The sequence below is a fragment of the Oryza glaberrima genome, chromosome 12, assembly GCF_000147395.1.
Source record: "Oryza glaberrima chromosome 12, OglaRS2, whole genome shotgun sequence".
Taxonomy (NCBI): Eukaryota; Viridiplantae; Streptophyta; class Magnoliopsida; order Poales; family Poaceae; genus Oryza; species Oryza glaberrima.
Genome location: NC_068337.1, coordinates 19,978,608 through 20,005,812, shown reverse-complemented (window position 1 = coordinate 20,005,812; position 27,205 = coordinate 19,978,608). Strand labels below are relative to the sequence as shown.

General features: G+C 43.9%; 7 protein-coding genes across 7 annotated transcripts; all 7 read left to right on the top strand.

The window, feature by feature from the left end:
- Positions 1-1,076: 1,076 nt before the first annotated feature.
- On the top strand, positions 1,077-1,589 carry LOC127757644 (subtilisin-chymotrypsin inhibitor-2A-like). Its single transcript, XM_052283211.1, has one exon. The coding sequence runs from the start codon at positions 1,160-1,162 to the stop codon at positions 1,391-1,393; it is 234 nt and encodes a 77-aa protein (XP_052139171.1). The 5' UTR covers positions 1,077-1,159; the 3' UTR covers positions 1,394-1,589.
- A 2,908-nt stretch (positions 1,590-4,497) lies between these two features.
- LOC127757746 (subtilisin-chymotrypsin inhibitor-2A-like) lies at positions 4,498-5,000 on the top strand. The gene has a single exon (XM_052283312.1). It carries the CDS (start codon positions 4,589-4,591, stop codon positions 4,826-4,828), a length of 240 nt encoding a protein of 79 aa, XP_052139272.1. The 5' UTR covers positions 4,498-4,588; the 3' UTR covers positions 4,829-5,000.
- A 3,854-nt stretch (positions 5,001-8,854) lies between these two features.
- LOC127757791 (subtilisin inhibitor CLSI-I-like) lies at positions 8,855-9,333 on the top strand. Its single transcript, XM_052283367.1, has one exon. It carries the CDS (start codon positions 8,940-8,942, stop codon positions 9,174-9,176), a length of 237 nt encoding a protein of 78 aa, XP_052139327.1. The 5' UTR covers positions 8,855-8,939; the 3' UTR covers positions 9,177-9,333.
- Positions 9,334-13,468: 4,135 nt separating this feature from the next.
- LOC127757645 (subtilisin-chymotrypsin inhibitor-2A-like) lies at positions 13,469-13,977 on the top strand. The gene has a single exon (XM_052283212.1). It carries the CDS (start codon positions 13,548-13,550, stop codon positions 13,779-13,781), a length of 234 nt encoding a protein of 77 aa, XP_052139172.1. The 5' UTR covers positions 13,469-13,547; the 3' UTR covers positions 13,782-13,977.
- Positions 13,978-16,888: 2,911 nt separating this feature from the next.
- LOC127757744 (subtilisin-chymotrypsin inhibitor-2A-like) lies at positions 16,889-17,388 on the top strand. Its single transcript, XM_052283310.1, has one exon. The coding sequence runs from the start codon at positions 16,977-16,979 to the stop codon at positions 17,214-17,216; it is 240 nt and encodes a 79-aa protein (XP_052139270.1). The 5' UTR covers positions 16,889-16,976; the 3' UTR covers positions 17,217-17,388.
- Positions 17,389-21,245: 3,857 nt separating this feature from the next.
- On the top strand, positions 21,246-21,726 carry LOC127757756 (subtilisin inhibitor CLSI-I-like). Its single transcript, XM_052283329.1, has one exon. It carries the CDS (start codon positions 21,329-21,331, stop codon positions 21,563-21,565), a length of 237 nt encoding a protein of 78 aa, XP_052139289.1. The 5' UTR covers positions 21,246-21,328; the 3' UTR covers positions 21,566-21,726.
- Positions 21,727-25,838: 4,112 nt separating this feature from the next.
- On the top strand, positions 25,839-26,335 carry LOC127757710 (subtilisin-chymotrypsin inhibitor-2A-like). The gene has a single exon (XM_052283277.1). The coding sequence runs from the start codon at positions 25,909-25,911 to the stop codon at positions 26,140-26,142; it is 234 nt and encodes a 77-aa protein (XP_052139237.1). The 5' UTR covers positions 25,839-25,908; the 3' UTR covers positions 26,143-26,335.
- The last annotated feature ends 870 nt before the right edge of the window (positions 26,336-27,205 follow it).

Genomic DNA, 27,205 nt, shown 5'->3' with positions numbered 1-27,205 from the left:
GCCGGAAACGATCAGAAAACACAGACTCAAGCATTACCATAACCATATTTTTCTAAGAAACAAAAACGATATCAGAAATATCGAAAAACCAGGAAGAGCAGCTACGCTGGATGGGCTCTCCAATTTATCTTAATTTAATAATTCCCTCAATAACAAGAAAAATGATCCTCAGTCAATTTCTTAACCATTGTTCTACAATTTTACTTATAACCAAATTTTACTTATGACTTTATAAAATCGCATAGCTATGGGTGAAAATGGTCACAACAATTCCCGATCGACCAGGCGCCGTTTCTGTTTAAGGGTACCGTTTCCGACCATACTGTTTTTGGCTATTTTTAAATTTTTTTTTCTAATTTCTTTCTGCATCGTATTAATATCGATATTGAGTAGTATAAATGATAAATATGTTCAATTACCGAGTGATCGAGCATCGTTTCCGAAGAGATGCTAACGATTACGACCGTTTTCACCCCTACCCGCACCAACGTGCTGGATATCACCCAACAAACATATAAAAAAAACATATAAAAAAACACACCATGTTCTAGTGAGCATCTTGATCGTGGTAGGATAGCTAGCTAAATAAAGGGACGGATGCGACAATGGGTGCTAGCGAATAGAGCTTTTTTGCCTTGCTGAATCGTCATTGATACAAGGAAAGATGGGAGGAGGAACAAGCTAGAGGGAGAGGAGCAACAGTTTGGGGGATGATCCCCTCCATTAATTTCTCATTCTGGATCTGTGCTAGGGATGGATAAATAATGTTATCCCAAACAGAAAAAGTTACGTACGGCCGGGTATGTGCTTCACGTGAAATGGGAAATATATGTGCAATCAATGACGACTAATTTGGCAGCATGCATACGTGCTTGGGCCAGTTTGATTCGATCAGCAACCGGACGACTGAGAGCAAAACACATGATGCATGCATAATGCGTTTATATACTCGCTCGTGTATCACGCATATCAATGATCGATCACATGCAACACCGACAAATTAAATTGACCCATATGCATCGATCAATCCACCTCTCTAGCTATGCATGCCTATTTATATACGCCATATGCATGATGATATATACGCAAGCTTACATATATACTCTCTCCAAAGCTAATAATATTGCTGATATATATAGCTCACCATCATCAATCGATCATGGCCGGAGTTGTGAGGTCGGCGGCGAGCTCCGGTGGCGAGGAGGAGCGGAAGACGTCGTGGCCGGAGGTGGTGGGGCTGCCGGTGGAGGAGGCAAAGAAGGTGATCCTCAAGGACATGCCAGACGCCGACATCGTCGTGCTTCCAGTGGGGTCGCCGGTGACCAGCGACTTCCGCCCCAACCGCGTCCGCATCTTCGTCGGCACCGTCGCCAGCACCCCCACCATCGGCTAGCCTCCCTCATCTGCCTTCCTTCAGCGACCGGGCCCCGGCCATCTTTATCTTAATTAAATAATGATCACATGCACGCAAGTGATATGTACTGTGTATGTTTCAATCGATCCATCCCCATCTGAATAATGTTTTACCCTATGTACGTACTACGTGTTAATGTTTTTTCCTACGAATAAATAAAGAGACCTTCATTTAATGCATGGTAGCCACCTACAAATCGAACGTCCCATTTTATTATTTTTCTTCAAAAAGTGGGCGATGTTTCGCCCCTCATAAACTAATGATTTAGCATTTAGAGAAAAAATGTTTCAGTTCTTAAAACAAAAAATGAAACACAATCGGATAGTCATACGAAACAATTTGCTTCAACATGTCATTGAAACATCAATAAGATTCAAGTGAAAATCGAAGAGAAAAAATGAAACACTATAAAAAAAACCCCACGAAAACACTTCGATACATCCATACCATTTTTTTTATTTGTGAGGTGAATTTGTTCTTACTGTGGATATGTGAATTTGTGATGTCAATTTGAGTATGTTCATTGGATCTGTGAATTTGTGGATGATTTTGTGATGTTTTGTGAATGGGGATGATTTTGTTGTTGAGATTGGTTTGAAATCAATATAATTAGCAAAAAAATAATTAAAAATAAAAGGAAAAAAAAGAGTACAGATGGGAACTTCAGCCACGTGGCGCTCCGATTTTTAGTCACGAACCGGGACTAAAAATGGATTTTTTTTTCAACCGGGATTAAAGATATCCATCTTTCCCTGTTATTTCAATTAGGATTAAAGATACCCATAGTCCTGGATTCATAGTCCTGGTTATATAACCGAGACTACAGAGGGTTACGAACCGGGAGTGAAGGCCCTTTCTCTAGTAGTGCACGGTCTCTGATATGCTATTTTGACCAACAATATATATAGAAGTAAAATGTTTTAAATAAAAAGAGTTGCATATTATGATAGTTTGTTTAATGATAAATCTAGTAACATCAATTTTACATAATTGATCTTTTTTATTTTTTTTATTAATTGTCATAGTTAAAAATGTTGGACTTGTCACTATGCTAAAAATGCTTATATTTTGGGACGAAAGAAGTAGTATATATATAGGATAATAGTATGTTTTAAACTCTCTATCAAGAAAGGGCAGCTACGTTGGATTGGCTCTCCAATTTATCTTAATTTAATATATTCCCTTAATAACAAGAAAAATAATCAATTTCTTGACCATTCTTCTACAATTTTACTTATAACAGAATTTTACTTATAACTTTATAAAGTCCCGCAGCAACACACTGTATATCACCTAGTAAACATAAAAGACACACCATGTTCTTTTATGAGCATCTTCATAGTGGTATGATAGCTAGCTAAATAAAGGGACGGATGCGATATGGGTGCTAGCGAATAAAGCTTTTCTGCCTTGCTGAATCGTCACTGATACCAGGAAAGATGGGAGGAGGAACAAGAGGGAGAGGAGCAATAGTTTGGGGGATGATCCCCTCCATTAATTTCTCTTTCTGGATCTGTGCTAGGGATGGATAAATAATGTTATCCCAAACAGAAACAGCTAGTGTTACGTACGGGTATGTGCTTCACGTGAAATGGGAAATATATACAATCAATAATGACGACTAATTTGGCAGCAAGCATGCATGCATGGGCTAGTTAATTAATTATATATGCTAAATGGATTGTTTGCCTCTATCAGCTACCGGACGACTGAGAGCAAAACACATGCTGCATGCATAATGTGTAGGATCGAATAGCAAGAACTAAACCAACCAGAGAAGGGTGAATGGTTGGTGTACCTAGAAACCAAAACTTTTAGCAAAAATAAAAGTTACCCTCAAATTCGACGAATCACGGTCTGACCGAAGATGTTGCGCCGGTCTAACCGCTGAGATACCTTCGGTTTGACCGAGGTAGTAGCTCCGGTCGAACCGCCTAGATCAGCGGATGCCGTCTGTAGCCACCGCCGGTCTGACTACCGTTACTCCGCTGGTCTGGCCGCCGCGATGCTGCCGGTCTGATTGCCGGTATTTCGCCGGTTAGACCGACGAACCCGAGCAAACACAAATCGAAGAACTCTAGATGTAGATGACAACTTTATTACTTCTCTTTGTGTCTACAAAGTGCAACAACAGCGCTCCTCACCAAAATTTCGACTAAACTCGAAACCCTAACTCAACTCTTAACTCAATGCTCTCAAAAGCGATACCGGGAAGCCTCACGCTCCCTTTCTATTTATACATGAGGTAGGCAGCCTAAAGCCACGAACCAAACTCATACAAGAAGGCCTAATCTACCTAGAAAACCTTCCCGTACAATAAACAAACTTTACAAACTCCAATCATACCAAATTTGGATACATTCCAAATTCGACTCCACATCCCATGCGCACACAATATCTCCATCGTATGCCATATGAAATCTTCACCAACCACGTGCATCGAACTCTAGCCTAAGTATCTCGCATGATATCTGACCATCACGGATGTCGTCTTATCCCCAAGTCGACTCTCGATCCATCACCAGCAATACTGTCCTGAGGCATCAAGGCACCTACACATGAATCAAACAAAGAAATCATATTTTGAGACCAAGCTATCTCCAACTTGACTCATTGTTAGCAAACAACAGTATTATATACGTATAGTATCTATCTAGAAGCTATAAACATGAAACAATCACGGATATCCAAACAAACAACCCGAAACCGAAACCAACACAGAGTCGGCTGGTCAGACCGCGCGAATACCTCCGGTCTGACCGGCAACCACTGTCCGGTTTGACCAGTTCTCACCTGTCAGCAGCACCTATTCATCACCTGAAAATACAATCATCTTCAAAACCAGTTCGCTAATAATCTCCAAATATCAAAACCAATAATCACATATGCCAATTGTTCATCACATAATAAGAATAAAACCACTTTAATATTTTTACATAATGCATTTATATACTCGCTCGTGTATCACGCATATCAATGATCGATCACATGTAACACCGACAAATTAAATTGACCCATCGATCCATCTCTCTAGCTATGCCTATAAATATACGTCATATGTATGATATATACGTAAGCTAATTAAGCTAGCTACATATATACTCTCTCCAAAGTTTACATTAATTGCTGATAGCTCATCATCAGTTGGTCGTGTCCGGAGGTGTGAGGTCGGCGATGAGCTCCGGCGGCAAGCAGGACGGTGGTGCGGCGGCGGGCGGTGAGGAGGAGCGGAAGACGTCGTGGCCGGAGGTGGTGGGGCTGCCGGTGGAGAAGGCGAAGAAGGTGATCCTCAAGGACATGCCTGACGCCGACATCGTCGTGCTTCCGGCGGGGTCGCCGGTGACCAAGGACTTCCGCCCCAACCGCGTCCGCATCTTCGTCGACACCGTCGCCGACACCCCCACTATCGGCTAGAGCTACCCTCATCTGGCTGCCTTCAGCATCTTGCTTATCTTAATTAAATAATCACATGCACGCAAGTGATATGTACTGTGCATGTTTCGATCGATCCATCCCCATCTGAATAATGTTTTACCCTACGTGTTAATGTTTTTTTCCTACGAATAAATAAAGAGACCTTCATTTAGTGCATGGTAGCCAACTACCTAGCTAATCTTTAGGAAACAACTACAAATCGAACGTCCTATTTTATTATTTTTCTCTAAAAAAATCGGGCGGCGTTTCGCCTCTCGTAAACTAATATTGGAGCATATAGTGAAAAAATGTTTCAGGTCTTAAAAAGAAGTGGAACACAATCGGATAGTCATATGAAACAATTTGCTTCAACATATTTAAAAAGAAATGGTTACAAGAGTCTCAGTAGCACCATAGGTCCTGGGTTCGACTCCCATGGGAACGAATTTTCCAGGATTCATCGGCTTTGTGCTTTCAGTGGTAGGCGACGTATCCGTCGACAGCGAGGCATCAGTAGTGACTTCGTCAACTCCAGGATGGATTTGCCGGCCCAGTCTTCGAAGATGCTCATAAGGGTAGGGTTTGCGTGCGTGCGTTCATAGGGGTGAGTGTGTGTCCGTTGTGAGTGTCTCTGTGTTGTACTGTGTAATTCTCAAAAAAATCAAAAAGATCCAAATGAAAATCGAAGAGAAAAAATGAAACACTATAAAAAAATCCCACTAAAACACTTTGATCTAACTAATGAAACATTCAAACCATTTTTGTTCGCTGGCATCGAGTTTTGCAAGCAGGTGTGCTAGGACAGTCGCTAGCAAAAATACCATTTTTGCAGGCGGCAAACTAAAGAGGACAGCCAGTGAAAACATGTTTTGGGATAAAAAAAATTGAAAATCGAGATGTTGTCGTATGGTGGCAGGGCAGGGTCGACAGCAGCGGTCGGCCTGCGAGGGTCGACGGCCGTGGTCTGGAGGACCACCACTGCCGGATCTACCTCCTTCACCGCCCCTCATCTTCGCCGCCACGAAGGCGGATCCAGTGGTATCGAACACCGCCGTAGTTGGATCTATCCCCTACACTGTCGCCCCCGATCTCCATTGCCGATACGGAGAAGGATATATGCCAAGGGGAAGCCATAGCCGAGAGGAAGTCGTTGCCGCCAGATCCGCGCCATCGTCACCCGCCACCATCGGATTCGCACCAGCGTGACCCGCTATCGCCAGATCCACGCCCCTGTGACTCGTCGCCGCCGGATCCGTGCCCCCATGACCCGCTGCTGCCGGATCTGCACCCTCACGACCCGCCGTCACCAGATCCAGACCGAGCCAGACCCTCCCCTCCGGCCAGATCTAGGAGGGAGGGGAGAGTCGGGCCACCGCAGCTGCTCCCTATAGTGCGACTGTCTCGTCGTCGCGGCCGCGTGCTGGACGGAACCACACCGCCGCCTCCCCTCTGTTGCCACCGACCTCTGCTACGTAGCTCTCCTTGCTGCCACCAAGCATGGCCAAGTCGTGCCGCCGCCGCCAAGCGCCGCCATCGTTGACCACCGCCACTGCACTCCTTCGCCGCTACTAGCTAAAGAGAGAGAGAGCACGCAAGAGATTGAGAGAGAGACAGAGAGAAATAAAGAAAGAAACAAAGAAACAAAGAGAGAAGGGTTGGATCTGGGGGGTCAAGGAAGAAAAGAGGGAGCACGTGTTGTTTATTCTCTCCCACGATTTTTGCAAGCGGGGCTCCCAACCCCCCGCCAGTAAAAATCGATTTTTTTTTTACTGGTGGCATCTTAAGAGCACTGCTAGTAAAAAATACCTCTATTTTCGCCGGCGGCCCTCTTAACCCGGCCGCCAGCGAAGATCCATTTTTGCAGACGGCCCTTAGCCCCCCACCATTGTTACAATTTCGCTGGTGGTTTTCATGTATGGCCACCAGAGAAAAAAATAAGTTGATGCCATGAAAAATCGATTTTGTAGTAGTGAGCGTGAGGAACGAGTGGAGAGAAACAGTTGAGAGAGAGGAGGGGAATGGATAAGATGGAAGGTGGGGGTGCGAGGGCGTGGGCGGCAGGCGGAGCGAGGCGTGGGCGGCGGGTGGAGCGAGGCGTAGGGCGCAGGCACCCAATATTCTCATTCCCATCAGGCGCCCGAGTTATTAAAATTTAAGATGATTTTGTAGCCACCCACCTTTTCGTCTGTCGTGACATCAGTTTACTGATATTTCGTAATATTTACCTATTATTAAAATAATCTTCCCAGGTGGCCATACGTGAAAATAATCTTCGCCTTGAAAAATAAATGCACCTCGTCTGAGAAAATTGTATTCCTAGTAGTGGGTGCTCCCACTGCAGCCACCACTGCTGCCCAACGCAGTTACGTGCTGCAGCCCGACAGAGCCAACGCCCACTGCAGTCCACGTTGGGAGTAGAGAAGTTGTTTTTATCGAAGTACATCGTTTACTCCGATAATGGTGGAAGCGAGATGGCAGGACATGGGGTGGGGTGGGGAGCAGGAAAGTTGTTTTTATCAAAGTAAATCATTTACTCTGATAATGGTGGGAGCGGGATGATGGGACGTGGGGTGAGGTGGGCTTGGGCTGATGCATGCTTGGCGCTCGGAATATTAGGAGCACGCTGCGCTCCCAGTAGTATCTCTATATAATTCATAGATTTTTCTTTTATTTTGTAAGGCGTACTCCCTCCATTTCATATTATAAATTGTTTTCACTTTTTTTGGATTTAACCAAGTTTATAGAAATATTAGCAATATCTATAATACCAAATTAGTTTTATTAAATATAGCATTGGATATATTTTGATAATATGTTGTTTTGTGTTGAAAATTTTGATATATTTTTCTACAAACTTGGTCATACTTAAAGAAATTTAACTAGAAAAAAAATAAACCTACTTCATATATAAAATCACAAGACCTTTTATCCAAAAATTGAAACTTTCAACTAAAAGTTCAATAAAAAATATATACTCTTGGCTCAAACTTTCAATATAAAATCCCAAAACTTTTAATCAAAAAACTGAAACTTCCAAAAAAAAATTAAAAACTTTGTGCTCTTGGCTCTCAATCTTTCGATACGAAGTTATAGAATTTACGAAAACTTTCAACTGAAACTCCTCATGAGGGTGTCAAGTAGGGATAAAAACGGTCAGAAACGATTAGAAAACAGGCTCAGCCATTACCATAACCATATTTTTCTCAGAAACAAAAACGATATCGGAAATATCGAAAGACCAGAAAGGGCAGCTACGCTGGATGGGCTCTCCAATTTATCTTAATTTAATAATTCCCTCAATAAGAAGAAAAATTATCCTCAGTCAATTTCTTGACCATTGTTCTACAATTTTACTTATAACCAAATTTTACTTATGACTTTATAGTAATAAAATCCCGTAGGCCGCAGCAACGTGCTGGATATCACCCAACAAACATAAAAAAAAAAACATGCCATGTTCTAGTGAGCATCTTGATCGTGGTAGGATAGCTAGCTAAATAAAGGGTCGGATGCGATATGGATGCTAGCGAATAGAGGTTTTCTGAATCGTCATTAATACAAGGAAAGAGGGAGAAGGAACCAGAAGGAGAGGAGCAATAGTTTGGGGGATGATCCCCTCCATTAATTTCCCATTCTGGATCTTTGCTAGGGATGGATAAATAATCTTATCCCAAACAGAAAAGGCTAGAGTACGGGTATGTGCTTCACGTGAAATGGGAAATATATATACAATCAATGACGACTAATTTGGCAGCATACATGCGTGCATGGGCCAGTTAATTAATTATATATGCTAAATGGATTGTTTGCCTCGATCAGCTGCCGGACGACTGAGAGCAAAACACATGCTGCATGCATAATGCATTTATATACTCGCTCGTGTATCACGCATAATAATACTATACTACTCCTATGTATCAATGATCGATCACGTGCAACACCGACAAATTAAATTACCCACCATCGATCCATCTATCTAGCTATACCTATATAAATATACGCCATATGAATGACATATACGCAAGCTACATATACACTCTCTCCAAAGTTTACATTCCTGATATATAGCTCATCATCAGTTGATCGTGTCCGGAGGTGTGAGAGGTCGGCGATGAGCTCCGGCGGCAAGCAGGACGGTGCGGCGGCGGCGGGCGAGGAGGCGCGGAAGACGTCGTGGCCGGAGGTGGTGGGGCTGCCGGTGGAGAAGGCGAAGAAGGTGATCCTCAAGGACATGCCTGACGCCGACATCGTCGTGCTTCCGGCGGGGTCGCCGGTGACCAAGGACTTCCGCCCCAACCGCGTCCGCATCTTCGTCGACACCGTCACCAGCACCCCCACCATCGGCTAGCCTGCCTTCAGCATGCTTATCTTAATTAAATAATGATCACCTGCACGCAAGTGATGTGTACTGTGCATGTTCCGATTGATCCATCCTCATCTGAATCATGTTTTACCTACGTGCTAATCTTTTTTTCCTACGAATAAATAAAGAGACCTTCATTTAATGCATGGTAGCCAACTACCTAGCTAAAAACAACTACAAATCGCACATCCCATTTTATTATTTTTCTCTTAAAAAAATCGGGCTGTGTTTCGCCTCTCATAAACTAATGTTGCAGCATTTAGTGAAAAAATGTTTCAGTTCTTAAAAAGAAGTGGAATACAATCGGATAGTCATATGAAACAATTTGCTTCAACATATAAACAAATGATTTAAAAAGAAGTGGTTACAAGAGGCTCAGTAGCACTATAGATCGTGGATTCGACTCCCCATGGGAGAGAATTTAATGGCTTTGTGCAGCCCTAGATTCAACTCCCCATGGGAGCGAATTTTTCAAGATTTAACAGCTTTGTGCTTTCAGTGGTAGGTAACATACCCGTCGACAGCAAGGCGCCTGTGGTGACTTCATCCACTCCAGGATGAATTTGCCGGCCCAGTCTTCAAAAATGCTCATAGGGATAGGGTTTGCGTGCGTTCGATCATAGGGGGTGATTGTGCGTGCGTTGTGAGTGTCTGTGTTGTACCATGTAATTCTCAAAAAAAAACATCAACAAGATCCAAGTGAAAACCGAAGAGAAAAAATGAAACACTAAATAAAACCCATTAAAACACTTCGATCTAACTAATGAAACATCCAAACCATTTTTGTTCACTGGCATCGAGTTTCGCAAGCAGGCATGCTAAGACAGCCGCTAGCAAAAATACCATTTTTGCAGGTGGCAAACTAAAGAGGATAGCCAGTGAAAACATGTTTTGGGATAAAAAAAAAATTTGAAATTCGAGATGTCAACGTATGAGGGTAGGGTAGGGTCGACGGCAGCGGTCGGCCTACGAGGATCAACGGCCGTGGTCCGGAGGACCACCGCTGCCGGATCTACCTCCTTCACCGCCCCTCATCTTCGCCGCCGTGGAGGCGGATCCAGTGGTATCGAACACCGCCACAGTCGGATCTATCCCCTATACTATCGCCACCCGTCTCCTTTGCCGCTATGGAGGAGGGTATATGCCAAGGGGAAACCATAGCCGAGAGGAAGTCGTTGCCACCAGATCCATGCCATCGTCACCCGCCGCCATCAGATTCGCACCGCCGCAACCCGCTGTCGCCGGATCCACGCCCCCGTGACTTGTCGCCGCCAGATCCGTGCCCCCGTGACCTGCTGCTGCCGGATCTGCACCCTCACGACCCACGATCGCTAGATCCGGACCGAGCCACCCCTGCCCTCCAGCCAAATCTAGGAGGGAGGGGAGAGCCGGGCCATCGTAGCTTGTCCCTGCAGCGCGAACGTCTCATCGTCGCGGCCGCGTACCGGACGGAACCACACCACCGCCTCCCCTCCACTGCCGCCGACCTCCACTACGTGGCTCTCCTTGCCGCCGCCAAGCATGGCCAAGTCGTGTCGCTGCCGCTGAGCGCCGCCATCGTTGACCGCCGCTCCTGCACCACTTCACCGCTACTAGCTATAGAGAGAGAGAGCGCGAGAGATTCAGAGAGAGAAAAATAAATAAATAAATAAATAAATAAAGAAAGAAAGAAAGAAAGAGAGAAGGGTTGGATCTGGGGGGTTGAGAAAAAAAAGTGGGAGCACGTGCTGTTTATTCTCTCCCACTATTTTTGCAAGCGGAGCTCCCAACACCCCGCCAGTAAAAATCGTTTTTTTTACTGGCAGCATCTTAAGACCACCGCCTGCAAAAATACCTCTATTTTTGTCGGCGGCCCTCTTAACCCAGCTGCCAACGAAGATCCATTTTCGCTGCCGGCCCTTGTTAAAATTTCGCTGGTTGTTTTCACGTATGGCCGCCAGAGAAAACAAATAAGTTGACGCCATGAAAAATCGATTTTGTAGTAGTGAGCGTGAGGAACGGGTTGAGAGAAATGGTTGAGAGAGAGGAGGGGAATGGATAAGATGGAGGAGGTGCGAGGGCGTGGGTGGTGGGTGGAGCGAGGCGTGGGGTGCGAGCGCCCGATATTCTCGTTCCCATCGGGCGCCCGAGTCCAAGGGTTTTCGTAATCTTTACCTATTATTAAAATTTAAGATGATTATGTAGGCACCCACCTTTTCGTCCGTTGTGACATTAGTTTACTGATTTTTAGTAACCTTTACCTATTATTAAAATAATCTTCCCAGGTGGCCATACGTGAAAATAATCTTCACCTGGAAAAATAAATGCACCTCGTCTGAGAAAATTGTATTCCTAATAGTGGGTGCTCCCACTGCAGCCACCACCGCTGCCCAATGCAGTTGCATGCCGCGGCCTGACAGAGCCGACATCCGCTGCAGTCCATGTCGGGAGCAGAGAAGTTGTTTTTATCAAAGTAATTTGTTTACTCCGATAATTGTTGGAGCGGGATGGCAGGACGTGGGGTGGGGTGGGGAGCAGGGAAGTTGTTTTTATCAAAGTAAATCGTTTACTCTAATAATGGTGGGAGCGGGATGAAAGGACATGGATTGAGGTGGACTTGATGCATCAAGAGCAGGATGACGGGACATGGATTGAGGTGGACTTGGGCTGATGCATGCTTGGCGCTCGGAATACTAGGAGCACACTGCACCCCTAGTAGTATCTCTATATGATTCATAGATTTTTCTTTTGTTTTGTAATGAGTACTCCCTCCATTTCATATTATAAATTGTTTTGATTTTTTTTGGTTTAACCAAGTTTATAGAAATATTAGCAACATCTATAATACCAAATTAGTTTTATAAAATGTAGCATTTGATATATTTTGATACTATGTTGTTTTGTGTTAAAAATATTGCTATATTTTACTACAAACTTGGTCATACTTAAAGAAAGTTTAACTAGGAAAAAAATAAACCTACTTCATATATAAAATCACAGACCTTTTATCCAAAAATTGAAACTTTCAACTAAAAGATCAAAAAAAAACTCTTGGCTCAAACTTTCAATATAATATCCCAAAACTTTTAATCCAAAAACTGAAACTTCCCAAAAAAAAAATCAAAAACTTTGTGCTCATGGCTCTCAATCTTTTGATACGAAGTTACAGAATTTGGGAAAACTTCCAAAACTCCTCACGTGTCAAGTTGGGATGAAAACGGTCGGAAACGATCGTAAAACAGGCTCAACCATTACCATAACCATATTTTTCTCAGAAACAAAAACGATATCAGAAATATCGAAAAACCAGGAAGAGCAGCTACGCTGGATGGGCTCTCCAATTTATCTTAATTTAATAATTCCCTCAATAACAAGAAAAATGATCCTCAGTCAATTTCTTAACCATTGTTCTACAATTTTACTTATAACCAAATTTTACTTATGACTTTATAAAATCGCATAGCTATGGGTGAAAATGGTCACAACAATTCCCGATCGACCAGGCGCCGTTTCTGTTTAAGGGTACCGTTTCCGACCATACTGTTTTTGGCTATTTTTAAATTTTTTTTTCTAATTTCTTTCTGCATCGTATTAATATCGATATTGAGTAGTATAAATGATAAATATGTTCAATTACCGAGTGATCGAGCATCGTTTCCGAAGAGATGCTAACGATTACGACCGTTTTCACCCCTACCCGCACCAACGTGCTGGATATCACCCAACAAACATATAAAAAAAACATATAAAAAAACACACCATGTTCTAGTGAGCATCTTGATCGTGGTAGGATAGCTAGCTAAATAAAGGGACGGATGCGACAATGGGTGCTAGCGAATAGAGCTTTTTTGCCTTGCTGAATCGTCATTGATACAAGGAAAGATGGGAGGAGGAACAAGCTAGAGGGAGAGGAGCAACAGTTTGGGGGATGATCCCCTCCATTAATTTCTCATTCTGGATCTGTGCTAGGGATGGATAAATAATGTTATCCCAAACAGAAAAAGTTACGTACGGCCGGGTATGTGCTTCACGTGAAATGGGAAATATATGTGCAATCAATGACGACTAATTTGGCAGCATGCATACGTGCTTGGGCCAGTTTGATTCGATCAGCAACCGGACGACTGAGAGCAAAACACATGATGCATGCATAATGCGTTTATATACTCGCTCGTGTATCACGCATATCAATGATCGATCACATGCAACACCGACAAATTAAATTGACCCATATGCATCGATCAATCCACCTCTCTAGCTATGCATGCCTATTTATATACGCCATATGCATGATGATATATACGCAAGCTTACATATATACTCTCTCCAAAGCTAATAATATTGCTGATATATATAGCTCACCATCATCAATCGATCATGGCCGGAGTTGTGAGGTCGGCGGCGAGCTCCGGTGGCGAGGAGGAGCGGAAGACGTCGTGGCCGGAGGTGGTGGGGCTGCCGGTGGAGGAGGCAAAGAAGGTGATCCTCAAGGACATGCCAGACGCCGACATCGTCGTGCTTCCAGTGGGGTCGCCGGTGACCAGCGACTTCCGCCCCAACCGCGTCCGCATCTTCGTCGGCACCGTCGCCAGCACCCCCACCATCGGCTAGCCTCCCTCATCTGCCTTCCTTCAGCGACCGGGCCCCGGCCATCTTTATCTTAATTAAATAATGATCACATGCACGCAAGTGATATGTACTGTGTATGTTTCAATCGATCCATCCCCATCTGAATAATGTTTTACCCTATGTACGTACTACGTGTTAATGTTTTTTCCTACGAATAAATAAAGAGACCTTCATTTAATGCATGGTAGCCACCTACAAATCGAACGTCCCATTTTATTATTTTTCTTCAAAAAGTGGGCGATGTTTCGCCCCTCATAAACTAATGATTTAGCATTTAGAGAAAAAATGTTTCAGTTCTTAAAACAAAAAATGAAACACAATCGGATAGTCATACGAAACAATTTGCTTCAACATGTCATTGAAACATCAATAAGATTCAAGTGAAAATCGAAGAGAAAAAATGAAACACTATAAAAAAAACCCCACGAAAACACTTCGATACATCCATACCATTTTTTTTATTTGTGAGGTGAATTTGTTCTTACTGTGGATATGTGAATTTGTGATGTCAATTTGAGTATGTTCATTGGATCTGTGAATTTGTGGATGATTTTGTGATGTTTTGTGAATGGGGATGATTTTGTTGTTGAGATTGGTTTGAAATCAATATAATTAGCAAAAAAATAATTAAAAATAAAAGGAAAAAAAAGAGTACAGATGGGAACTTCAGCCACGTGGCGCTCCGATTTTTAGTCACGAACCGGGACTAAAAATGGATTTTTTTTTCAACCGGGATTAAAGATATCCATCTTTCCCTGTTATTTCAATTAGGATTAAAGATACCCATAGTCCTGGATTCATAGTCCTGGTTATATAACCGAGACTACAGAGGGTTACGAACCGGGAGTGAAGGCCCTTTCTCTAGTAGTGCACGGTCTCTGATATGCTATTTTGACCAACAATATATATAGAAGTAAAATGTTTTAAATAAAAAGAGTTGCATATTATGATAGTTTGTTTAATGATAAATCTAGTAACATCAATTTTACATAATTGATCTTTTTTATTTTTTTTATTAATTGTCATAGTTAAAAATGTTGGACTTGTCACTATGCTAAAAATGCTTATATTTTGGGACGAAAGAAGTAGTATATATATAGGATAATAGTATGTTTTAAACTCTCTATCAAGAAAGGGCAGCTACGTTGGATTGGCTCTCCAATTTATCTTAATTTAATATATTCCCTTAATAACAAGAAAAATAATCAATTTCTTGACCATTCTTCTACAATTTTACTTATAACAGAATTTTACTTATAACTTTATAAAGTCCCGCAGCAACACACTGTATATCACCTAGTAAACATAAAAGACACACCATGTTCTTTTATGAGCATCTTCATAGTGGTATGATAGCTAGCTAAATAAAGGGACGGATGCGATATGGGTGCTAGCGAATAAAGCTTTTCTGCCTTGCTGAATCGTCACTGATACCAGGAAAGATGGGAGGAGGAACAAGAGGGAGAGGAGCAATAGTTTGGGGGATGATCCCCTCCATTAATTTCTCTTTCTGGATCTGTGCTAGGGATGGATAAATAATGTTATCCCAAACAGAAACAGCTAGTGTTACGTACGGGTATGTGCTTCACGTGAAATGGGAAATATATACAATCAATAATGACGACTAATTTGGCAGCAAGCATGCATGCATGGGCTAGTTAATTAATTATATATGCTAAATGGATTGTTTGCCTCTATCAGCTACCGGACGACTGAGAGCAAAACACATGCTGCATGCATAATGTGTAGGATCGAATAGCAAGAACTAAACCAACCAGAGAAGGGTGAATGGTTGGTGTACCTAGAAACCAAAACTTTTAGCAAAAATAAAAGTTACCCTCAAATTCGACGAATCACGGTCTGACCGAAGATGTTGCGCCGGTCTAACCGCTGAGATACCTTCGGTTTGACCGAGGTAGTAGCTCCGGTCGAACCGCCTAGATCAGCGGATGCCGTCTGTAGCCACCGCCGGTCTGACTACCGTTACTCCGCTGGTCTGGCCGCCGCGATGCTGCCGGTCTGATTGCCGGTATTTCGCCGGTTAGACCGACGAACCCGAGCAAACACAAATCGAAGAACTCTAGATGTAGATGACAACTTTATTACTTCTCTTTGTGTCTACAAAGTGCAACAACAGCGCTCCTCACCAAAATTTCGACTAAACTCGAAACCCTAACTCAACTCTTAACTCAATGCTCTCAAAAGCGATACCGGGAAGCCTCACGCTCCCTTTCTATTTATACATGAGGTAGGCAGCCTAAAGCCACGAACCAAACTCATACAAGAAGGCCTAATCTACCTAGAAAACCTTCCCGTACAATAAACAAACTTTACAAACTCCAATCATACCAAATTTGGATACATTCCAAATTCGACTCCACATCCCATGCGCACACAATATCTCCATCGTATGCCATATGAAATCTTCACCAACCACGTGCATCGAACTCTAGCCTAAGTATCTCGCATGATATCTGACCATCACGGATGTCGTCTTATCCCCAAGTCGACTCTCGATCCATCACCAGCAATACTGTCCTGAGGCATCAAGGCACCTACACATGAATCAAACAAAGAAATCATATTTTGAGACCAAGCTATCTCCAACTTGACTCATTGTTAGCAAACAACAGTATTATATACGTATAGTATCTATCTAGAAGCTATAAACATGAAACAATCACGGATATCCAAACAAACAACCCGAAACCGAAACCAACACAGAGTCGGCTGGTCAGACCGCGCGAATACCTCCGGTCTGACCGGCAACCACTGTCCGGTTTGACCAGTTCTCACCTGTCAGCAGCACCTATTCATCACCTGAAAATACAATCATCTTCAAAACCAGTTCGCTAATAATCTCCAAATATCAAAACCAATAATCACATATGCCAATTGTTCATCACATAATAAGAATAAAACCACTTTAATATTTTTACATAATGCATTTATATACTCGCTCGTGTATCACGCATATCAATGATCGATCACATGTAACACCGACAAATTAAATTGACCCATCGATCCATCTCTCTAGCTATGCCTATAAATATACGTCATATGTATGATATATACGTAAGCTAATTAAGCTAGCTACATATATACTCTCTCCAAAGTTTACATTAATTGCTGATAGCTCATCATCAGTTGGTCGTGTCCGGAGGTGTGAGGTCGGCGATGAGCTCCGGCGGCAAGCAGGACGGTGGTGCGGCGGCGGGCGGTGAGGAGGAGCGGAAGACGTCGTGGCCGGAGGTGGTGGGGCTGCCGGTGGAGAAGGCGAAGAAGGTGATCCTCAAGGACATGCCTGACGCCGACATCGTCGTGCTTCCGGCGGGGTCGCCGGTGACCAAGGACTTCCGCCCCAACCGCGTCCGCATCTTCGTCGACACCGTCGCCGACACCCCCACTATCGGCTAGAGCTACCCTCATCTGGCTGCCTTCAGCATCTTGCTTATCTTAATTAAATAATCACATGCACGCAAGTGATATGTACTGTGCATGTTTCGATCGATCCATCCCCATCTGAATAATGTTTTACCCTACGTGTTAATGTTTTTTTCCTACGAATAAATAAAGAGACCTTCATTTAGTGCATGGTAGCCAACTACCTAGCTAATCTTTAGGAAACAACTACAAATCGAACGTCCTATTTTATTATTTTTCTCTAAAAAAATCGGGCGGCGTTTCGCCTCTCGTAAACTAATATTGGAGCATATAGTGAAAAAATGTTTCAGGTCTTAAAAAGAAGTGGAACACAATCGGATAGTCATATGAAACAATTTGCTTCAACATATTTAAAAAGAAATGGTTACAAGAGTCTCAGTAGCACCATAGGTCCTGGGTTCGACTCCCATGGGAACGAATTTTCCAGGATTCATCGGCTTTGTGCTTTCAGTGGTAGGCGACGTATCCGTCGACAGCGAGGCATCAGTAGTGACTTCGTCAACTCCAGGATGGATTTGCCGGCCCAGTCTTCGAAGATGCTCATAAGGGTAGGGTTTGCGTGCGTGCGTTCATAGGGGTGAGTGTGCGTCCGTTGTGAGTGTCTCTGTGTTGTACTGTGTAATTCTCAAAAAAATCAAAAAGATCCAAATGAAAATCGAAGAGAAAAAATGAAACACTATAAAAAAATCCCACTAAAACACTTTGATCTAACTAATGAAACATTCAAACCATTTTTGTTCGCTGGCATCGAGTTTTGCAAGCAGGTGTGCTAGGACAGTCGCTAGCAAAAATACCATTTTTGCAGGCGGCAAACTAAAGAGGACAGCCAGTGAAAACATGTTTTGGGATAAAAAAAATTGAAAATCGAGATGTTGTCGTATGGTGGCAGGGCAGGGTCGACAGCAGCGGTCGGCCTGCGAGGGTCGACGGCCGTGGTCTGGAGGACCACCACTGCCGGATCTACCTCCTTCACCGCCCCTCATCTTCGCCGCCACGAAGGCGGATCCAGTGGTATCGAACACCGCCGTAGTTGGATCTATCCCCTACACTGTCGCCCCCGATCTCCATTGCCGATACGGAGAAGGATATATGCCAAGGGGAAGCCATAGCCGAGAGGAAGTCGTTGCCGCCAGATCCGCGCCATCGTCACCCGCCACCATCGGATTCGCACCAGCGTGACCCGCTATCGCCGGATCCACGCCCCTGTGACTCGTCGCCGCCGGATCCGTGCCCCCATGACCCGCTGCTGCCGGATCTGCACCCTCACGACCCGCCGTCACCAGATCCAGACCGAGCCAGACCCTCCCCTCCGGCCAGATCTAGGAGGGAGGGGAGAGTCGGGCCACCGCAGCTGCTCCCTATAGTGCGACTGTCTCGTCGTCGCGGCCGCGTGCTGGACGGAACCACACCGCCGCCTCCCCTCTGTTGCCACCGACCTCTGCTACGTAGCTCTCCTTGCTGCCACCAAGCATGGCCAAGTCGTGCCGCCGCCGCCAAGCGCCGCCATCGTTGACCACCGCCACTGCACTCCTTCGCCGCTACTAGCTAAAGAGAGAGAGAGCACGCAAGAGATTGAGAGAGAGACAGAAAGAAATAAAGAAAGAAACAAAGAAACAAAGAGAGAAGGGTTGGATCTGGGGGGTCAAGGAAGAAAAGAGGGAGCACGTGTTGTTTATTCTCTCCCACGATTTTTGCAAGCGGGGCTCCCAACACCCCGCCAGTAAAAATCGATTTTTTTTTTACTGGTGGCATCTTAAGAGCACTGCTAGTAAAAAATACCTCTATTTTCGCCGGCGGCCCTCTTAACCCGGCCGCCAGCGAAGATCCATTTTTGCAGACGGCCCTTAGCCCCCCACCATTGTTACAATTTCGCTGGTGGTTTTCATGTATGGCCACCAGAGAAAAAAATAAGTTGATGCCATGAAAAATCGATTTTGTAGTAGTGAGCGTGAGGAACGAGTGGAGAGAAACAGTTGAGAGAGAGGAGGGGAATGGATAAGATGGAAGGTGGGGGTGCGAGGGCGTGGGCGGCAGGCGGAGCGAGGCGTGGGCGGCGGGTGGAGCGAGGCGTAGGGCGCAGGCACCCAATATTCTCATTCCCATCAGGCGCCCGAGTTATTAAAATTTAAGATGATTTTGTAGCCACCCACCTTTTCGTCTGTCGTGACATCAGTTTACTGATATTTCGTAATATTTACCTATTATTAAAATAATCTTCCCAGGTGGCCATACGTGAAAATAATCTTCGCCTTGAAAAATAAATGCACCTCGTCTGAGAAAATTGTATTCCTAGTAGTGGGTGCTCCCACTGCAGCCACCACTGCTGCCCAACGCAGTTACGTGCTGCAGCCCGACAGAGCCAACGCCCACTGCAGTCCACGTTGGGAGTAGAGAAGTTGTTTTTATCGAAGTACATCGTTTACTCCGATAATGGTGGAAGCGAGATGGCAGGACATGGGGTGGGGTGGGGAGCAGGAAAGTTGTTTTTATCAAAGTAAATCATTTACTCTGATAATGGTGGGAGCGGGATGATGGGACGTGGGGTGAGGTGGGCTTGGGCTGATGCATGCTTGGCGCTCGGAATATTAGGAGCACGCTGCGCTCCCAGTAGTATCTCTATATAATTCATAGATTTTTCTTTTATTTTGTAAGGCGTACTCCCTCCATTTCATATTATAAATTGTTTTCACTTTTTTTGGATTTAACCAAGTTTATAGAAATATTAGCAATATCTATAATACCAAATTAGTTTTATTAAATATAGCATTGGATATATTTTGATAATATGTTGTTTTGTGTTGAAAATTTTGATATATTTTTCTACAAACTTGGTCATACTTAAAAGAAATTTAACTAGAAAAAAAATAAACCTACTTCATATATAAAATCACAAAACCTTTTATCCAAAAATTGAAACTTTCAACTAAAAGTTCAATAAAAAATATATACTCTTGGCTCAAACTTTCAATATAAAATCCCAAAACTTTTAATCAAAAAACTGAAACTTCCAAAAAAAAATTAAAAACTTTGTGCTCTTGGCTCTCAATCTTTCGATACGAAGTTATAGAATTTACGAAAACTTTCAACTGAAACTCCTCATGAGGGTGTCAAGTAGGGATAAAAACGGTCAGAAACGATTAGAAAACAGGCTCAGCCATTACCATAACCATATTTTTCTCAGAAACAAAAACGATATCGGAAATATCGAAAAACCAGAAAGGGCAGCTACGCTGGATGGGCTCTCCAATTTATCTTAATTTAATAATTCCCTCAATAAGAAGAAAAATTATCCTCAGTCAATTTCTTGACCATTGTTCTACAATTTTACTTATAACCAAATTTTACTTATGACTTTATAGTAATAAAATCCCGTAGGCCGCAGCAACGTGCTGGATATCACCCAACAAACATAAAAAAAAAAACATGCCATGTTCTAGTGAGCATCTTGATCGTGGTAGGATAGCTAGCTAAATAAAGGGTCGGATGCGATATGGATGCTAGCGAATAGAGGTTTTCTGAATCGTCATTAATACAAGGAAAGAGGGAGAAGGAACCAGAAGGAGAGGAGCAATAGTTTGGGGGATGATCCCCTCCATTAATTTCCCATTCTGGATCTTTGCTAGGGATGGATAAATAATCTTATCCCAAACAGAAAAGGCTAGAGTACGGGTATGTGCTTCACGTGAAATGGGAAATATATATACAATCAATGACGACTAATTTGGCAGCATACATGCGTGCATGGGCCAGTTAATTAATTATATATGCTAAATGGATTGTTTGCCTCGATCAGCTGCCGGACGACTGAGAGCAAAACACATGCTGCATGCATAATGCATTTATATACTCGCTCGTGTATCACGCATAATAATACTATACTACTCCTATGTATCAATGATCGATCACGTGCAACACCGACAAATTAAATTACCCACCATCGATCCATCTATCTAGCTATACCTATATAAATATACGCCATATGAATGACATATACGCAAGCTACATATACACTCTCTCCAAAGTTTACATTCCTGATATATAGCTCATCATCAGTTGATCGTGTCCGGAGGTGTGAGAGGTCGGCGATGAGCTCCGGCGGCAAGCAGGACGGTGCGGCGGCGGCGGGCGAGGAGGCGCGGAAGACGTCGTGGCCGGAGGTGGTGGGGCTGCCGGTGGAGAAGGCGAAGAAGGTGATCCTCAAGGACATGCCTGACGCCGACATCGTCGTGCTTCCGGCGGGGTCGCCGGTGACCAAGGACTTCCGCCCCAACCGCGTCCGCATCTTCGTCGACACCGTCACCAGCACCCCCACCATCGGCTAGCCTGCCTTCAGCATGCTTATCTTAATTAAATAATGATCACCTGCACGCAAGTGATGTGTACTGTGCATGTTCCGATCGATCCATCCTCATCTGAATCATGTTTTACCTACGTGCTAATCTTTTTTTCCTACGAATAAATAAAGAGACCTTCATTTAATGCATGGTAGCCAACTACCTAGCTAAAAACAACTACAAATCGCACATCCCATTTTATTATTTTTCTCTTAAAAAAATCGGGCTGTGTTTCGCCTCTCATAAACTAATGTTGCAGCATTTAGTGAAAAAATGTTTCAGTTCTTAAAAAGAAGTGGAATACAATCGGATAGTCATATGAAACAATTTGCTTCAACATATAAACAAATGATTTAAAAAGAAGTGGTTACAAGAGGCTCAGTAGCACTATAGATCGTGGATTCGACTCCCCATGGGAGAGAATTTAATGGCTTTGTGCAGCCCTAGATTCAACTCCCCATGGGAGCGAATTTTTCAAGATTTAACAGCTTTGTGCTTTCAGTGGTAGGTAACATACCCGTCGACAGCAAGGCGCCTGTGGTGACTTCATCCACTCCAGGATGAATTTGCCGGCCCAGTCTTCAAAAATGCTCATAGGGATAGGGTTTGCGTGCGTTCGATCATAGGGGGTGATTGTGCGTGCGTTGTGAGTGTCTGTGTTGTACCATGTAATTCTCAAAAAAAAACATCAACAAGATCCAAGTGAAAACCGAAGAGAAAAAATGAAACACTAAATAAAACCCATTAAAACACTTCGATCTAACTAATGAAACATCCAAACCATTTTTGTTCACTGGCATCGAGTTTCGCAAGCAGGCATGCTAAGACAGCCGCTAGCAAAAATACCATTTTTGCAGGTGGCAAACTAAAGAGGATAGCCAGTGAAAACATGTTTTGGGATAAAAAAAAATTTGAAATTCGAGATGTCATCGTATGAGGGTAGGGTAGGGTCGACGGCAGCGGTCGGCCTACGAGGATCAACGGCCGTGGTCCGGAGGACCACCGCTGCCGGATCTACCTCCTTCACCGCCCCTCATCTTCGCCGCCGTGGAGGCGGATCCAGTGGTATCGAACACCGCCACAGTCGGATCTATCCCCTATACTATCGCCACCCGTCTCCTTTGCCGCTATGGAGGAGGGTATATGCCAAGGGGAAACCATAGCCGAGAGGAAGTCGTTGCCACCAGATCCATGCCATCGTCACCCGCCGCCATCAGATTCGCACCGCCACAACCCGTTGTCGCCGGATCCACGCCCCCGTGACTTGTCGCCGCCAGATCCGTGCCCCCGTGACCTGCTGCTGCCGGATCTGCACCCTCACGACCCACGATCGCTAGATCCGGACCGAGCCACCCCTGCCCTCCAGCCAAATCTAGGAGGGAGGGGAGAGCCGGGCCATCGTAGCTTGTCCCTGCAGCGCGAACGTCTCATCGTCGCGGCCGCGTACCGGACGGAACCACACCACCGCCTCCCCTCCACTGCCGCCGACCTCCACTACGTGGCTCTCCTTGCCGCCGCCAAGCATGGCCAAGTCGTGTCGCTGCCGCTGAGCGCCGCCATCGTTGACCGCCGCTCCTGCACCACTTCACCGCTACTAGCTATAGAGAGAGAGAGCGCGAGAGATTCAGAGAGAGAAAAATAAATAAATAAATAAATAAATAAAGAAAGAAAGAAAGAAAGAGAGAAGGGTTGGATCTGGGGGGTTGAGAAAAAAAAGTGGGAGCACGTGCTGTTTATTCTCTCCCACTATTTTTGCAAGCGGAGCTCCCAACACCCCGCCAGTAAAAATCGTTTTTTTTACTGGCAGCATCTTAAGACCACCGCCTGCAAAAATACCTGTATTTTTGTCGGCGGCCCTCTTAACCCAGCTGCCAACGAAGATCCATTTTCGCTGCCGGCCCTTGTTAAAATTTCGCTGGTTGTTTTCACGTATGGCCGCCAGAGAAAACAAATAAGTTGACGCCATGAAAAATCGATTTTGTAGTAGTGAGCGTGAGGAACGGGTTGAGAGAAATGGTTGAGAGAGAGGAGGGGAATGGATAAGATGGAGGAGGTGCGAGGGCGTGGGTGGTGGGTGGAGCGAGGCGTGGGGTGCGAGCGCCCGATATTCTCGTTCCCATCGGGCGCCCGAGTCCAAGGGTTTTCGTAATCTTTACCTATTATTAAAATTTAAGATGATTATGTAGGCACCCACCTTTTCGTCCGTTGTGACATTAGTTTACTGATTTTTAGTAACCTTTACCTATTATTAAAATAATCTTCCCAGGTGGCCATACGTGAAAATAATCTTCACCTGGAAAAATAAATGCACCTCGTCTGAGAAAATTGTATTCCTAATAGTGGGTGCTCCCACTGCAGCCACCACCGCTGCCCAATGCAGTTGCATGCCGCGGCCTGACAGAGCCGACATCCGCTGCAGTCCATGTCGGGAGCAGAGAAGTTGTTTTTATCAAAGTAATTTGTTTACTCCGATAATTGTTGGAGCGGGATGGCAGGACGTGGGGTGGGGTGGGGAGCAGGGAAGTTGTTTTTATCAAAGTAAATCGTTTACTCTAATAATGGTGGGAGCGGGATGAAAGGACATGGATTGAGGTGGACTTGATGCATCAAGAGCAGGATGACGGGACATGGATTGAGGTGGACTTGGGCTGATGCATGCTTGGCGCTCGGAATACTAGGAGCACACTGCGCTCCTAGTAGTATCTCTATATGATTCATAGATTTTTCTTTTGTTTTGTAATGAGTACTCCCTCCATTTCATATTATAAATTGTTTTGATTTTTTTTTGGTTTAACCAAGTTTATAGAAATATTAGCAACATCTATAATACCAAATTAGTTTTATAAAATGTAGTATTTGATATATTTTGATACTATGTTGTTTTGTGTTAAAAATATTGCTATATTTTACTACAAACTTGGTCGTACTTAAAGAAAGTTTAACTAGGAAAAAAATAATCCTACTTCATATATAAAATCACAGACCTTTTATCCAAAAATTGAAACTTTCAACTAAAAGATCAAAAAAAAAACTCTTGGCTCAAACTTTCAATATAATATCCCAAAACTTTTAATCCAAAAACTGAAACTTCCCAAAAAAAAAATAAAAACTTTGTGCTCATGGCTCTCAATCTTTTGATACGAAGTTACAAAATTTGGGAAAACTTCCAAAACTCCTCACGTGTCAAGTTGGGATGAAAATGGTCGGAAACGATCGTAAAACAGGCTCAACCATTACCATAACCATATTTTTCTCAGAAACAAAAACGATATCGGAAATATCGAAAAACCAGGAAGAGCAGCTACGCTGGATGGGCTCTCCAATTTATTCTTAATTTAATAATTCCCTCAATAACAAGAAAAATGATCCTCAGTCAATTTCTTAACCATTGTTCTACAATTTTACTTATAACCAAATTTTACTTATGACTTTATAAAATCGCATAGCTATGGGTGAAAATGGTCACAACAATTCCCGATCGACCAGGCGTCGTTTCTGTTTAAGGGTACCGTTTCCGACCATACTGTTTTTGGCTATTTTTAAATTTTATTTTTTCTAATTTGTGTCGTATTAATGTCAATATTGAATAGTTTAAATGATAAATATGTTCAATTACCGACCGATCGAGCATCGTTTCCGAAGAGATGCTACCGATTCCGACCATTTTCACCCCTACCCGCAGCAACGTGCTGGATATCACCCAACAAACATATAAAAAAAACACACCATGTTCTAGTGAGCATCTTGATCGTGGTAGGATAGCTAGCTAAATAAAGGGATGGATGCGACAATGGGTGCTAGCGAATAGAGCTTTTCTGCCTTGCTGAATCGTCATTGATATAAGGAAAGATGGGAGGAGGAACAAGCTAGAGGGAGAGGAGCAATAGTTTGGGGGATGATCCCCTCCATTAATTTCTCATTCTGGATGTGTGCTAGGGATGGATAAATAATGTTATCCCAAACAGAAAAAGTTACGTACGGCCGGGTATGTGCTTCACGTGAAATGGGAAATATATGTACAATCGATGACGACTAATTTGGCAGCATCCATACGTGCATGGGCCAGTTTGATTCGATCAGCAACCGGACGACTGAGAGCAAAACACATGCTGCATGCATAATGCGCTTATATACTCGCTCGTGTATCACGCATATCAATGATCGATCACATGCAACACCGACATATTAAATTGACCCAGCATCGATCCATCTCTCTAGCTATATATGCCTATATATATACGCCATATGTATGATATATACGCAAGCTACATATATAGTACTCTCTCCAAGGTTTACATTGCTGATATATAGCTCACCATCATCAATCGATCATGGCCGGAGTTGTGAGGTCGGCGGCGAGCTCCGGTGGCGAGGAGGAGCGGAAGACGTCGTGGCCGGAGGTGGTGGGGCTGCCGGCGGAGGAGGCGAAGAAGGTGATCCTCAAGGACATGCCCGACGCCGACATCGTCGTGCTTCCGGCGGGGTCGCCAGTGACCCTCGACTTCCGCTCCAACCGCGTCCGCATCTTCGTCGACACTGTTGCCGGCACCCCCACCATCGGCTAGAGCTAGCCCTCATCTGCCTTTTCCTTCAGCGCCCGGGCCCCGGCCATCTTTATCTTAATTAAATAATCACATGCACGCAATTGATATGTACTGTGTGCATGTTTCGATCGATCCATCCCCAGCTGAATAATGTTTTACCGTTAATGTTTTTTTTCCTATGAATAAATATGGAAGAATCTTCTCCCATCGGGTACCCGACATTCCAAAAAAAAATCAGTCGGTCAAATATTCTCGGTGACCAACGAATGAAACATCAATTATATACGATGAAATAAAAGAAATTAGCAACTGAAAACATTTAAAAATTTTACCATTTTCATTTTCGTTTCAATCAATTACTATTTCCTTATGGCTTGGCCAGTAGAAAGTCAGAAACGAATGTCGATCAGCTAAGAGTTTCTGTTACCGTTATCACCCCAGTATCAAGATTTGACGAAGAAGTTGTCGGGTCTCCTCAACGTCGCTGAGGAGTGACTAGTGAGGAAGGGCTCGTAACGCCTCGCCGAGTAGAGTAACGAGGAAGAAGGGAACCCGGCTCGCCCAAATATCACTGCGTGCCATTGGGCCGTGCTTGGGCCGGCACGAAGCACGATGGGCCATGCCGTGCTAGACCGGCACGGCCCAAGTCCCCACAATTACCTGAGTGTGCCCAACGCTCCAGATTTAATTTCGCATGTTGAGGCAATATGCTTTATGGCTAATCTCAAACACAAGCACTTAGCTGGTTTTTCACCTATAGTCTTGATTTTGAGATTTTATTTATTTTCGGCTATGAAGTAAGAAAATTATCAATGCCTTCAGTGTCCAGACTTTCAGGTGTTGAGAGGCTTGAGGTACAAATGAGAGCTTCTGGGATGAAATATCAAGCAGTAAAACATTATCTCAAGAAATGCAAGCACCAAAAAAGAAGATCAAACGAGTAGCCATTAGCCTCCTCATTTGTGGGTTGAACACCAATACGGTGACAATTTCATAACTGTTGATCAATATTTGGCTCATCAGCCAAATGAACTCTGCAATTCTGCACGAGTTCACCTCTGCTGGGAGCAGTAGTACAACAGTG

Excerpts from the sequence above, each read along its gene's own strand:
- LOC127757644 (XM_052283211.1), top strand. The coding sequence starts at position 1,160 with ATGGCCGGAGTTGTGAGGTCGGCGGCGAGCTCCGGTGGCGAGGAGGAG.
- LOC127757746 (XM_052283312.1), top strand. The coding sequence starts at position 4,589 with ATGAGCTCCGGCGGCAAGCAGGACGGTGGTGCGGCGGCGGGCGGTGAG.
- LOC127757791 (XM_052283367.1), top strand. The coding sequence starts at position 8,940 with ATGAGCTCCGGCGGCAAGCAGGACGGTGCGGCGGCGGCGGGCGAGGAG.
- LOC127757645 (XM_052283212.1), top strand. The coding sequence starts at position 13,548 with ATGGCCGGAGTTGTGAGGTCGGCGGCGAGCTCCGGTGGCGAGGAGGAG.
- LOC127757744 (XM_052283310.1), top strand. The coding sequence starts at position 16,977 with ATGAGCTCCGGCGGCAAGCAGGACGGTGGTGCGGCGGCGGGCGGTGAG.
- LOC127757756 (XM_052283329.1), top strand. The coding sequence starts at position 21,329 with ATGAGCTCCGGCGGCAAGCAGGACGGTGCGGCGGCGGCGGGCGAGGAG.
- LOC127757710 (XM_052283277.1), top strand. The coding sequence starts at position 25,909 with ATGGCCGGAGTTGTGAGGTCGGCGGCGAGCTCCGGTGGCGAGGAGGAG.